Source organism: Chiroxiphia lanceolata, chromosome Z, assembly GCF_009829145.1.
Source record: "Chiroxiphia lanceolata isolate bChiLan1 chromosome Z, bChiLan1.pri, whole genome shotgun sequence".
Lineage (NCBI taxonomy): Eukaryota > Metazoa > Chordata > Aves > Passeriformes > Pipridae > Chiroxiphia > Chiroxiphia lanceolata.
In genome coordinates this window covers 52,886,771-52,901,569 of record NC_045671.1, presented here as the reverse complement: position 1 = coordinate 52,901,569, position 14,799 = coordinate 52,886,771, and the positions used below count along the sequence as shown (strand labels likewise).

General features: G+C 37.9%; 1 protein-coding gene across 9 annotated transcripts in view; it reads left to right on the top strand.

Moving 5' to 3' along the window:
• The window catches only part of MCTP1 (multiple C2 and transmembrane domain containing 1), a 183,504-nt gene that overhangs the window by 137,945 nt on the left and 30,760 nt on the right, over positions 1-14,799 (top strand). For 6 of the 9 annotated variants that reach the window (XR_004354543.1, XM_032675856.1, XM_032675855.1 and 3 more), the window contains one exon: positions 6,827-6,880. Coding sequence is in view for 8 of the 9 variants with exons in the window: in XM_032675856.1 (XP_032531747.1) it covers positions 6,827-6,880 (54 nt within the window). In the remaining variant the exon portion in view is untranslated. The other 3 variants (XM_032675860.1, XM_032675861.1, XM_032675859.1) reach the window with 3 other exon arrangements.

The following is a 14,799-nucleotide window of genomic DNA, read 5'->3' as shown; positions in this document are numbered from 1 at the left end:
TTTACATGGCAACAAGATTCACTAGACAGATGAAGTGGTTATTATAAATAGTCAATATTATATAACATAATATCCCTTTAGTTTCTAGTAAAAGTTCCATCAGTCATATGGGAATTTTTGTAGAAAAAATTCCCATAGTAATAAAAATGACTACGTAGTCATAGTAGTAAAAATCGTAGTCATAATTTTTATTCATCTTTAGTTTGATTTTCTTTTACTTTAGCACATTTTAATGCAGCCAAGAGTTAAGGAATTTTGGGATTGTATTGTATTTACAGAAATGAATAAATACCCGGGGGAAAAAAACCTAAGTGAAATGACAATAATATGTGTATTACATAAATTTTCGCCTAAAACATGGTAACATACATTTTCTCTACCAGAAAGCTTGACAGCTTCAAGCTTGCGTATAATAGACTGGATCACACCCAGAAACTTAAAATAACTTGGATAAATGCTGATTTATAAGAGAAGTGTGTCTGGTCCTACTAGAATCTGAAAACTGTTTGAAGAGGAGCAATAATAAGTGAAAGTCTATAATGAGCCATTGTGTTGTTTATAAGATAGTTTATCATCAGGTTTTGCCCAAGAATTCTAGCTCACAAAATTTTATGAAGATGTTATTTTCTAATATTCCTGCATAATAATCTTACTGAAATAAAAATTAAGCCTTTTGATAGATCTGATTTCAAGTGTACAGTACACGTTGAAGCCTTTAGATGGAGACATACTTCAAATAAACACTTAATATTCAGTTCACAGTGCATTGTGTAAATACAAGAAAAAGCTAAAATAAATGAGAACCAAATATTGAAAGAAATACAGAGAAAGAGGTATGCTACTTGTGCATGTAATGGTAAAAATTACATACTCTTAACTACATTAGCAACTGAATATTGAGGGCATATAAAGCTGACAACAGGAAAAAGGTCACATGTTCTTGTATAAATATCTGTATTTACTGCTGATGCATGTTCCTTAGAAATGTATTATACCGTAAATAAAAATTCTGTTATTAACATTACAGAACTCCATGTAATCAGCAGCATGCATCAAAAGGCCTCTGATAGCTGTATTAAAGTCTCTTTTCCTATTAAGAATCATACTAAATCACAATATGAGCGCTTTCCAGCATAAACTAACAAAATGCATTCTGTAAGAGAAAATAATTGTATTTGAGTGCCTATGTAAAAATGAGGAAGTATTTTAGCCATAAAATACTAATGCTTTTCTTTTTTGTCTGCTGTCATCCATACTGCAATATGTTCAACCTTACTGGCAAGCTTATCGCACTAATTATTATTACATCTAGTGATTCAGTTATTTTGATGATTATTGCAGATGAATACCCCAAAACCAAACTGTAATGGTATAAATGAGGATCAAATGTATTCCAAATATACTACACTCTTAAATAAGAATCTGTTAATTTGATTTTTATTTTCCTTATAAGTGTGATATAAAAAGGTGGGTATTTTAATTGGTATATATCTCCTGTAAAGTTTCTCCTTGGCAATTCCATGAAAGAAGCAGACTTCATGTTGTGAAAATGAGCACAGAACTGCTGCTGTAGTGGGCTTGTGAACAATGGTTATATTTGCTTCCACGTAAAATACCTGGAAATTACCTGAGAGAACCCAAGTGGTTTTATGCATCTTTCTTAATCCATACACGTTGCACAATTTTATATTACATTTATACGTAAACACTGAGTTGCATGACTCACAAATTTACAGTAAATTTTATACCAGGACAATATGAATTATCATTAAATCCAAACAGTCCTGAACAATGCAATTCTGAACACATTCATTGCATATCTGAAGTGCATTTAATTTGGAACGAAATCTTGTCCTCTCTTTTGTTTTCTCATATGAATTTTAATACTTATATACGAAAATACAAATGTCTGTAGATATTTTTATGTCCTAACATATGTGGCATAAAAAGTGTTTTGTTTTTCATTTGAATCCACCTATATAGCTTACATTAAGTAAGATAAAAGCAGATCTAGAGAAGTTCTAATGGGGGGGCATTGCTTCATGTTAAAATGTTAAGGTAACAGTCATCAGGGTTATCTGCAGAGATAGTGCCTCTTTTTTTTTTTTTTTTCTTTTCTTTATTTTACATCTTAATGCTGAGCAGATACCTGGTATTATTAACATTATAGTATCTTCTATCCAGGTGTTTCTGTTGGATCAGCCAAAAAATGTAGAACAAAGACAATGGAGTGACTTGTGGTTGGCACACTTTGTATGAGAAACATTAGGCTGATGCTAAGAGAGAAGGACCTTTCATTAAAAATGGTGCTAAGTTTCAGTGTGTCGCTTTTCCATTGATTCTTTAGATTCAGGAGGTATTTCTAAGTTCTCTACATTTGTGGGTTTTGATTCATCACACTTTTAAATAACTGGAATCCAACCCTGCTTTGCAGGTGTTGAGGTTAGAAGTCAAAATCAATTATTTTCTCAGAAATTTTATCTTGTTAGTCAGTAAATCTTTAGAATAAATTCCTTAGAATAAAGTTGTGTTTAATGTCAGCTTCCTCAGAAGACTGCATTCTACCCCACAGATGCAGAGGTTTTCTTCAGTGTGCAAATGTGGTGGCTGTGCTTCCATCTGGAGACCTAGTGTAAGTTGTCTGCTGTGACTCCTCCAATCTGTTATTGATTATGAGTCATACAGTATTTTTGGCCTGTGTTTCTCAAAGAAGGTAGGAATGGATCAGGAATAATGGTAATACATAGGAATTAGACTACACGCTGCTTCTGATTAATAAGCTTTTAATAGGGCTATTTTGCAGGGGAAGGATCTTACTTTGCAACATTTAAATATCTGGTTACTGTTTGGCTGTGAAGTAGCTTACGTGCCATATTTGAGGCCATCTATGTGTGTTTTTTAAAATGTCATCTGTATTCATATTACATTCAAGGGACAGTACCAAGAAACAGTTTCTTTCAAGACGTTCTATCGGTATGTGGCATATAAGTCTGTGACAAGTGATATTGCAGGTCATGTCACTTTTAACTGGTTGCATTAGATCCTTCTGATTTCCCCAGTGCTATTCCTTTGTTTGATTAATACTACTTGATTTCAAGCAAGGTATCAGAAGCATAATTTAGAGTGAATATTCTCAGGGCAATCTAAGATTTTTACCATAGAACTTTTATTCAAATAAATCTAACATTTTATTTTATCTTCATACGCTTTTTCTTGTCCACCTTCTCTCCTATCCCTCCTTCCCCATCTCCTCCCTCCCTCCATTATACCTCCTCTAGGTACAATGCTTGACACAGACATCCAAATAACTACTGTGTTCATTTAAAACAGAGGGGCACGTGCACTTTATTTGAATAGAATTAAAGCAGAAAAAATTCCATTGTGGGGGTTTTTTCTACTGCATTCCTACTGTAATGTTGAAGTGAAATCTATGTTGAGATCCACCGTGCTTCTCTTCAACAGCCTTGCTTTGTTCTGCAGAAATAGACTGTACTTCAGTATACAGCTTTTATAAGGCTTCAGGGTGTTTCTTCCTGTGTCATAAGACTATGAAGAATCTACTTACCTTGTTTTAATTTGTGGCAAAGTTCTGAAAACACTTGTTTTGGTGGTTTAATGAATTGTATTAGTGTCTGTATTGTCTGTATGTTCATGTGTGTCTGGTTTTTCTCTTTCTGCTCTTCCTTTTGAATTTCAAGACACATGAAAGCATGGGCTATATATGTTTCATATACTTTAAAGAATTATTTGTTAATCTTGGGCATTGGCACACTTACACTACATTTTATTTTGCTACAATAACTGAATTCTGTTGTTCTTTCCAAACAATTCAGTAGTCCAAATCTCAGTGTAACTGATGATGTGACTAACCTAGAACAAGACCATAAACTGGTAGTGGCTTTTGAATTAAAAAATTGAATGGAGGAGCTGGAAATCTGGGATTAGTCTGATACTTCAAGTAATTTCAAAGGACTTTTTATGCCCTTTGAACAAGTTAACATTTTACTACCCTACAGAAGCTTGTAAAGTAGTTTAAGATCATTAGGTGTGGAAGAAAAAAAACAACTGAGTCTGAAGTAGTATTATCCAGATAATTTGGAGTAGGTGTTGTCATGCAAGGGATTTCTCCGCTATCATTTGCAATAATTTTAGAGATTTCCAAGTCAACTGATTGTCCTATTGCTAACTTTAATGCCCATGTGAGATAGGCATTCAGCTATTCAACCCTGTCAAGACAAGGAATTTCTGGATGTATATAAAGGAGATCTTTAAGTGTCTGGGGAATATTAATATTGAAAAGTAAGAGACTCAGTGAGTTTAGTCAGCTCCAGGTGTTAGTGAGTATGTGAGCCACCAGATCTATTTTATACCTTGGGCTTTAGTCAACTACTGATGTAGTTAAGTGGGTTTTTTGCATGTGGCAAAATTGATTTAAGAGGGTTTCCATCTTGCTGCAGCCCTTAACGGTTTGTTTTCGTCCTCTTCGCAGTTCGCCATTTTCTTGGTAGAGCTGGTGGAGTGTTCCTGGAGCTGCTTAGTAAACTGAGTCACTACATTAAAAGTTTGAGATGCGGGTTTTTTAAGAGCTCAGCCCAGTGATGCAATTTACGGCTCAGCTCCCCAAAGATTTAGAGCAGGCCAGGGAAGATGACAGTCAGCTACCAGGAAAGGGACAAGAAGGTGATGTAGGTGCATGGGAAACAGGAAATGCCTTTTTTTCACAGGGAGGTCAGTGAAGACAGGACTTCTCAGACACTTCCAAATTGGATGTGTAAGGTAGTGTACTGAGCTAAGCGGGAGCTGACATTCATTTCACAAATGTGCTCTCAGCATTTCCCTGTGACACCAAAACTCTCTTGTCACTGTTTCTGATCCCCTTTTTTTGAGCAATGGAGCAGACCTGACCTAAAAGGCCAACAAAGAACAGGAGGGAGACTTCTTTATGGATAGTGGCTAGAGCACAGCCTGGATTCCTTCTTCAGCCTGAGGGGACTCAGAAATACACCTGCCTACCTGGCATCGGGTCAGAGGCTACAAAAGCTTCGATCAGCCAGGCTCCTCCTGCTAAAATTGTTGTTCTGGGCAGGAAGGAATTCAAGAGTAATTTCTTCATTGCTTCCATCATGCCTCCTCCTTGTGCTTTTGGGCATGCTCACTTTCTATGGTTGCTTTGTGTTTCTAGTTTTATCTTTGATTCTAAACTCCAGGACAGAGCAGGCAGTAGACAGAATTAGACGTTCCTTTCCCTCCAAAGTGCTGTTGTCAGAGGTGTTTTGGAACAGAGTTCAAACAAGCAGGAGCAGCTGAAACTGGAAATGTTTTGAACTGTGCAGGTGACTTGCATGTACGCACAGTATTCTACTAGATGTGCATGTTACATCAAACCGTGCGTTGTTAATGTTTTACGTGGGCCCATGTAACATGACTAACTGTGACCTTCCTGATGTTTGAGCTGAGACAGGAAACCAATACATACACTTTTGTTTTCCCATTATTCTCTTACCTGAATTTGGCTCTAGGATAGTGTAAACGTCCCTTAAGTTCTTGGACATGGATTTAGGAATATCCTTACAGCTGTGTTTGGAGGCTGATTATGAAATTATAATTTTAATGTATTGTCTTAAATGACAAATACACTAAAATTGTTTGTAGCTTCACCTATATCACGTAGTAAACTACCATTTTAGTTGGCAGCAAGTCTGTAAAATAGGCCAAGTTATTATTGTTTCATATCAGTGAGTTTTTCCTTCTCTTTTCCACTCTATGCATATTTTATAGTACGTAGTATACGATTTTTGCATTCATAATAGGACACTGGGCTAGATGAATCTTTGTTGACCTTTATTATGGCTCTTCTTGTATCCTAATATGTACTTAGATATAAATAAAAATCTGAAGAGGCACATTATTTTCTGGTTATGAGGAGGTACAGCTTTTTTTTCATTCCACCAACAGAGAATTTTCCTCTTAGGGTCATTGATGACAGTGTCATGAGAGAAGGATTTTGGACTTTTAAGTCTGAATCTACCACTGCTCATCTTTGGAAAGTCATTTAATCTCTGTAAACTAGATTTAGTGGTTCATTTCATGCTCATGGTGTGATTAATAATTATAATATTTGTCGAATGAATTGAATGTGTGTGTGTGTATATTTCCCAGTGCTAGACTGGGAACTCCCAGTTCTTCAGTGCTAGACTGAAGAACTTTATATGGAAAAATACACAGATGCAGATATGTGGCAGCTGCAGCTAGCTATGAATGTGCGTAAAGTTAAATGCACAGATTGTATAAAATGACTATAAAGAAACACAGTGCTAATGCTGATAGAGGATATAGAATACATAATTGTTGAAGATTATAAGGAAATAAGCTACTATGAATTTATTCCCAGCTTTGTATTCTTCAAAAATCTCTTGGTGAATACTGTAAATTCTATTAAAAAGGTTGCACTTTTATGTAGGTAACAGTAAATTTGAAGTGAGCATATGTGTGTGCCATGTAGGCACCAATGGAGCTGACAAAGGATTCCTTTAATTAAAGCAAGCATATACTGAATTTTGAACTACCTTTTAAATACTTAAATTGTCAAGCAAGCATTTTGTGCAGGAAGGATTTTCAGTATATAATTCCCTAATGTAGGTCAATTAAAGCTATAATGCTTTCCTAAATTTGAATCTCTAGATCAAGTGTTTTTTCCTAGTTGTACATTTTCCCTCTGCATTTATTTCAAGTGTTAATAAAGTTTTCATCTACAAAAGGCTTAGAATTGACAGAACAAAACTCTTCCTTTTTAAATCATGACAACTACTACTGTTTCTGTCTGCAGGTAGTGGAGGACATGCTAGAGGACGAGGAAGAAGAGGATGACAGAGATGACAAGGTAATTATGTTTCCTAGCACTTGGGTATCTGGGGATGGGAGAATTTAGACATGACACTGTTTTTACTGACAGTTAAAAAAGGAGTTGAAGTGTTTTAGTCCAGAAAATTGGACAGATCTGTTTATCATCCTAATAATGCTACGGTGTGTTGCAGGAAAGGATAGAGATCTATAAATCCTGCCTTTTTTTTTTTTTTTTTTCCCAGTCCAGAGCTGGGTCAAATATTTTTCTGCCAGGAACAAAAATAATTCAGAATGTCTGGAACTTGATAGCTCTTGTGAAGATAACTGCGGCAACAACTGTTTTTGAAGGACAAAAATTCCTCCTGTCTTGAATATTACAAATAGGACTGCACTTCAGGTGAAAAATGATGTGGAAATAGCAACTCCATACAGGTTAAAGTTGGGATATTGACATCTGAAATTTTCAAAGAATTACTTGGTGGGAGAACGGCTTAAATGTTTTGTACTCCATATGACATTTAAGTAATCACGATTCTTCTAGACATCCACTTGATTTGAAGTTTGCATTGTGGCCCTGCAAGGTGGGAAACTGTGGGGGATCATTCAGCTATTTGAGTGGATGCGGTTCAGTTTAGAGGCTGCTGATTGGGTTGAGGATTGCAACCACAGTGAATAACGGCTCATTTCCACATTTAGCCCAGCTATCAGACTGCTTGGATTGGTTGTCCCCCAGGGAGAGGGAAAAAACAGAGAAAAGAAATTAGAATGACCTTCCACGACTGAAGCAATGGCTAGCACTGGCAGGACGGCTTTCTGGTGAGGCAAGTGCAGTGAAGACAGCCCCTTTGTTGCTGGTATTTTCCTATCAGAAAGGTGGTATTTGTGGAAGAAAGGAAAAATATAGTTTTACAACAACTTTGCATTAAAATTCAGATTATTTTGACCTTCACGGATGTTCCCCCCACTTCTCTTGTAGTAAAGCAATTTTTTTTTTTCTGAAAGGAGAAAAACAGTGTATTTATGCTCTTGACCTTTTTTCTGGCTGAGATATACATTTATATGAAGACTATAACAATTCATATGCTGGCAGCAGCATTTGAAATGTCAGAAAATTCACCATGATTAGTTAATACCCTGAATGATTATTTTTCTGTTAGCTAACACCTAAAATATGAGAAATGATTTTTAAAAAGATTATTTTCCTTGTTCCATTACCAGGTCAAACATTTTAAAATTGACAGAAAGCTATTATGTGAAATTCTTCTATACGCCACTTAAATTGTTAGCTACATAATTTCAGAATGAGCAAACATTGTAATAACAAAGACCTTCTTTTACAAAACACATATGTGACGGTTTTTAACACTAAATGATATGAGCATCCACTTCTGGCAATAAAATACATGATTTATTGCAAGGGTCCATCATGTAGCTGTGAAGAACTTGTATTTTATCTCAACATGCTGGCTTTGAATCATCATTTGTTTTCAGATAAACACTGATCTGCCATCCATTTGAGGCCATTTTCTCCTGTTTCTTTCTGCTTTATTATTAGAACTGATGCAAATGTATGATACTAGTAGTGTGTGTATTCCTGGATATTTTAATCACTGTGGTTAGTTCAGAAAGAATACTGCTTGACTGCTTGTAGTTTAAGCCAGCCTATGTAGTTACTGCTTAGTGGGTTTTGGAAATTGCTAGACAAACTCCTTTAAAGGGGAAGATGAGGGCGGGGGTCAGCCCTCCCTCCCCCCAATTCTCTGGTGATTAGCAAACGCCAGGCAAAACATACCTAATTAGAAATATCACTCTAGGTTTCAGTGTTGTGATCAAATATTCAGCTTTCTCAAATTGACACTAGAGTTCAAACATTCTTCTAGATCTAGTTACCAAGGTTGAATAAAAGTGAGTACTGACATTACTGTGTGTGTTCAGTGAGCCCTTTTATTGAATATTTAAGAGCTGTCTTTCTATACAGAAGGTGTTAAGGTTGATTTTTATAAATTCAAAGCTGTCTTCGTTATTGCAAATGTTTTGAGCTCTCAAGATTGAATATGCTGTTTGAATGGGAAAAAACCTTACACTTCTTAAAATAAGCATATGTGGACTACCACCTATATTCAGTATGTTTGCAGCGTGCGTTATTTTACACTAGGGTTGTAAATTATAAGCACATGCTTATAATTGTTTGTCATTCGAAGCTAGTAGACTGTTTTTCCTTTCTGGTGCGCTAGACGTACTCTCATACTGCTCTTCCTGTTACCTATTTTTGGCTAAATGGAAGGGTGCGCTTCTGTGTTATTTTAGTTCATGTATGGATTTTCTTAAAGCTATGTGCAAAATGAAGTTTCGTGGGAAAACAAATGCAGATTTTGTAACACCAGCTGATAATGGCCTCTGGCTTTTATTATTTCTCTTGGTTTTTTTCATATGGCATAATAGAAGACTCAGGAAAATGGATCTTCTTATGTGAAGAAAGTTACAAGAATAATAAATGTGCCAAAACCTCACTTTAATTGAAACTGAAGCATGTGTTGCAAATATGTAAAATACATCCCAGCTGTTTGACCATGGCCAATGTCTTCGCTCCCTGATTACCACAAGGCAGCTATTAGTCCTGTAACCTTTGGACTTAACAGTAAATGGGATATTACACAGAACAGGAGCACCTGTTTTCCATTTAATGAAGAATCCTTGCAGGCTTTACCTAAACCTGTCCATATGTTTCACTTAGAGATTGTTGTGGGATTATGAAGTGTCTTTCTTTAGAGCTGACTTGAATAGTAGTGACTTGCTCAGAGTGAAAGGGTAACTCTAGCTGCTTGATGAGGTCAGCATGGGCATGCGCTGATGTTGGTTATGTGTGATGGAGGGGCATTGCTCAACATCCCTGAACTGCAGAGTTACAGAAGTAATAAACTAAGGATGATTGCTCATATGTAAGTAATTAGTTAATGTAAAGCATTTTATTAATAATGGTGTGGAATACTGAAAGGAGTTTGACAAGGTAGATTTGCACTTACTTAGTCTTATTCTAATGTTCTGGATTTTAGTAACTTCTTTCACCATCTGTTGCAGTTAAGGTAGGGTAGATAGGACTGTCAGTTTAAGGTCAGAGGATGTGGTTTTTTTGCTGGAGAATCGTAACTTTCGTCTTCACTTGCAATATCAATAGTAAACTAAAATGGCAGGTATGCTTCTTGTATCAATTACAAAATGGTGCTTAGCAGTGGAACACTCTTTTCCTAGTACTGCTTCTTTGTCATATGGCCACTGATACAATATTTAGGAATTGAAAGAGATGTAGTTTGTTTGGCTCAGGCATTTGTCTTTCATTTAATACTAGTTTTTCCAAGAAATAGTATTGCATTCTGCATTCTGTATGTTCTGTAATGCTTGCTAAACCTATACCAATCCCAGATATACAGTTTAATCTGATTTCTTTCTCTTTCTTCTTCTTTTGTTTTCTTTTGACTCCTTTCCAAACACTGGCTTATAGAGTATCTTAGCAAATAAGGGTCAGTTAAATTACATTAAGTCAATAAGCTATCAGAAGGATTTTTACACAGTTATGTTATGATAACATAGTGGTCAATATACATAATCTAGGTATCTAAGATTTTAGTTTGTCATTTCAGAAGTTCACATATGCTTTTCACATAGCTTTATTCTTTGAGCAAGCTCCAGGTAAGATATCAGATAATCACAAAGAATTTAAGCTCAGCATTTTGTGGGAAGCCCTCAGCGTGCCACAGAATCAGGCTAGTGGTAACTGCTACTATTGCAGACTTAAGTGGAGGAAGATGCACGGTATGAACACTATTTTATTTTTCCTTTTTATTAACAATATCAATATTTTATTAATAAAAAATATTCCAATCATTTGCACCTTTGGCTACTCTCTCTCTAGGCTTTCATTCTTTGAAAAATTCTTCGCAGTTCTCAGTCAGTATTATTGTACTTCAAGATAAATAGAAGCTTTTGTAATGAATGATAGTTGAGTCAAATTAAAATATGTTTTAAAGCTTTTAATCATTGCTGCTGAGAGGTACTAACTTTGTTCTCAAGCCAAGACACGTTTGTAACCTGTCTCAGAAGCACGTCCTGTATTTTTACTGAGAGTAGATCATGAAGAGGAGGAAGGATAGCACTGATGTAGCCTACATTTTTTATATTCCATAAAAGAGAAGATGGTGATCTATTATAGTGGCAGTTATTTCCTGTAAAATATGTGGTGGAAAAATGATATTGAGAAATAGAGTGAATAGAGTCAAACTTCTCAGTGCAGTTTTGTTTCAGCTCAGTTTAGTTATTCATGTAGAGATAGTGATAATAGGAATGTAGTTTTTATAAAAATTGTACTTAATAGGAGGGTTGATGGTGTAGACTGCTTCAGCCCATACTCTGGAATACCAGCTGATGCTGTTTTTGATCACACCCAAGTCACAGTCATGGAGTTACTTTTGCTTGGATATAGCTTGGATCATGTGGACCTTTGCACAGCAACTTCCACAAAAAGCAGTTTTCTTCTTGCCCTATACTAGGACACCATAAAGGTTTCGTCATCAATGTATGATGTACCTTTGAAAACAGGTAATTTGAACAGCCTTTGAGAGGTTTAATTTTAATGAGATCAGGTTTCCTTGTCCTCGTACAGTCCTGAAATACTATCAAAATTATTGAAGTAAAGTAGGTATTAGTGAGATCAGAATCTGATATTTATATCTGAAGTTATGGTAGGTGTTTAAGAATGTGACATAGTTTTGCCTTACATTTTCCTTCTACCCTTAATTTTATTTCTTAATGTAACTAAGCAGATTTAAATTCTTTGAGGCAAAGAAAAGGGCTCTTTTCTCCTAGCTCCTCAAAAAATAACTTTAAGGTGTAGTTAAAAACATCTGTATGGTCTTCTCTGTGACTTGGGAGAGAAATGATGAGTGTTATAGGAAACAACCAAAACACTTTACTGCAGGGTTTTCTTGGAAACCTTCCTACATGTGCAGATTGGTTTACTCCTTAGCTCCATGTGGCTTCAAAATGGTGAGAACGTACTATTCCTCATTCTCTAACAGAATTTCTTTAAACTGGTTTCACACAGAGTCATGAGATCTGAGTTCCATTTAAACTACTGTCATGAACCACTTGCAGCTCTAAGCAAGCCATGTAGTCACTGATACATGAGTGTTTGGCAGCTGCCTGAATGTTTCTTCAGGTTTATTCACAGCTCCCTATTTTGCTCCTCTCCAAAGAGGAGCCCCAAAGACCGGTTTTGGAGAGATGCCTTTTGAACTTTTTCTACAGCAAAGTGTAGAGCAATAAAGAACAAGTCTTCATCTAAGTCCCTGTTGTAGGTTATAAATCTGAGAGAGAAATTTTTATTTCCCTGCTTCCCTGTAAGAGAAACAGAGTTCAAATAGGGAAGGGGGAAGGGAATCACGTAGCCTTACAAAAGAAATGGCTGGCCAGGCTGCATTCCATGCTAATGGCCCATCAAATGCTGGAGTGAGGGGGGGAAGGTTTTGGGATTTGGGGAGCTGGCCAGCCCGGACAGAGGACAGGTCAGACTGCGGAGTTCTCTCACCGGGACGGAGACACGACTGTGTCCAGGCATTTCTGGAGGAAAAGCCTGGGAGTCAGTCTTTCTGGTTCTTTCGTCCTGGTGAGTCCTGACCACCGGCCTTGCACCACCACTGCCTCGTGACTCCAGCCGGGACCTACTGGGTTTTTTTTTTCGTCGGAGAGGTCTGTGCTTGCTGTGAGAGAAGGGGAGAGCCTTGGAACACTGTCATCTGGGAACAGTGAGTCCCGTAGGGGTGAACTGCTTTTCCTTCTGCCTTTCTCCCATTGGGGGGAGGGTCTCCGTTTTCCTTTCGGCTTCTCCTTCCAAGACCAACCCCCAGACCCCTCCCTGTGTGGTGACCGACAGAGCCCAACAGCGCCCCCTGCAGGCCGACACAGAGCACTGCAGCTCTGCACCTCCAGGGATCCAACAGCGCCCCCTGCCGGCCACGATTAGGACTGCGCTAAAGGACAGAGAAGTATTCATTCAGACTTTTTGTTGTTGTTGTTTTTTTCTAGGATTACTGTCTAGTTTTTTTGTGTTCTGTTACTGGTTTTGCCAACATACATACATCTTTTAATAAAGGGTTGTTATTTCTTCTGTTTTTTCCACACTTCCTCAGTTAAAGCCCCTTAATTTTGAATTTACAGTTGCTGAGAGAGAGAAGTTTTGGTCTATCTCATAACTCATCCTCTTTAGTAAACATTCCAGTCTTATCAGACTGTGACAGTCCCACAGGAAACAGAGATAGTAGTGGATAAGTGTAGTGGCTTGACCCTGGCTGGATGCCAGGCACCCACAAAAGCCACTCTATCACTCCCCTCCACAACTTGACAGGGTAGAGAAAATACAACAAAGATTTCATGAGTTGAGATAAAGACAGGGAGAGATCACTCACCAATTACCATTGCAGGCGAAACAGACTCAGATTGGGGATATTAACTGAATTTATTACTAACAAAATCAGAGCAGGATAATGAGAAGTAAAACAAATCTTAAAAGCGCCTTCCCACTCACCCCTCCCTCCTTCTCAAACTCTGTGTCCTGCCCCTCAGTGGTGCAGGGAGACATAGATTGGGTATTCAGTTCATCACACATTGTTCCTGCTGCTGCTTAGGGAGAGGAGTCCTTCCCCTTGTCCCTCATAGGGTCCCTCCCAGGGAGCCAGTCCTCCATGAATTTCTCCAGCTTCTCAACATGAGTCCATCTCAGGGGCAGCTATTCTCCACAAACTGCTACAACATGGGTCGTTCTTCCATGAGGTGCAGTCCTTCAGGCGTAACCTGTCACAAGGTGAATCTCCCACAGGGTCACAAATCCTACCAGAAAAGCTGCTCCAGCGTGGACTCCTCTCTCCATGGGTCTGGAGGTTTCTACCAGGACCCTACTCCAGCATGGATATCCTTCTTTTGGGCATCCAGCTACTCCAGCGCGGGTATCGTCCAAGAGCTTCAGGTGGATCTCTGCACCCCTGTGGTCCTCCATGGGCTGCAGGAAGACAGCCTGCTTCACCATGGTTTTCACCATGGACTGTGGGAGAATCTCGCTCTGGCACCTGGAGCACCTCCTTCCCCTCCTTCTCCACTGACTTGGTGTCTACATAGTTGTTCCTTTCACATATTCTCACTTCACTCGTCCCTGCAATTACATCTGTGCAATAACTTTTTTGTATTTCCTTCTTCTATATGTTATCACAGAGGCATTTACTATAACTTTGGATTGGCTTGGCCATTGCTTTTAGCAGCTTCTCGCAGAAGCCATCTGTAGCAACGCCCGCTACCAAGACCTGGTCACGCTTACTAATACAGTAAGATACAACTTGTAGAAGAAAAGTGATGATTGAGATATGCTAACATAAGTGCTACATTGACCCAGTCCCCAGTGACTGCATGTGGTTGACAGTGTGTTTGAATGAGAATGAAGGAGTGGTAGAGATGACGCTGTGAGAGAAGAGGATGATCATCAGTGTGGCTGTCTCAGCAATATGGATAGTGCATTGTGGCCTGGGTTTTCATCTTAGATTTGATGCTAAGGCTCGCAGCACAGCACAGCTGAAAATCTACTTCTTAAGCTAGGTGTTTGACTTTCACTTCACTGATATGCTTGTAAGAAGAACTGCAATATCAACTACAAAAATTTGCCAGGATAGTTGATCAGACTTTTCTGTGCTTTATGGGGAAAGTACAGGAATATGGGAAAATAAACTGCAAGCTTTTGCAAACAATATGCATGTATTTTGTTTGCAGTGTGTAGAAAATTTTATATTGTTAATTTTATGTTGATGTTTGGGTGACTGGTGAAGTTGCTGGACAGATCATCTAGGGAAAATACAATCCTGACAAAATGAAAGAGGCACCCCTGTCCCAAAGAGTTGAAATACAAAGCTCCTCCTAGAG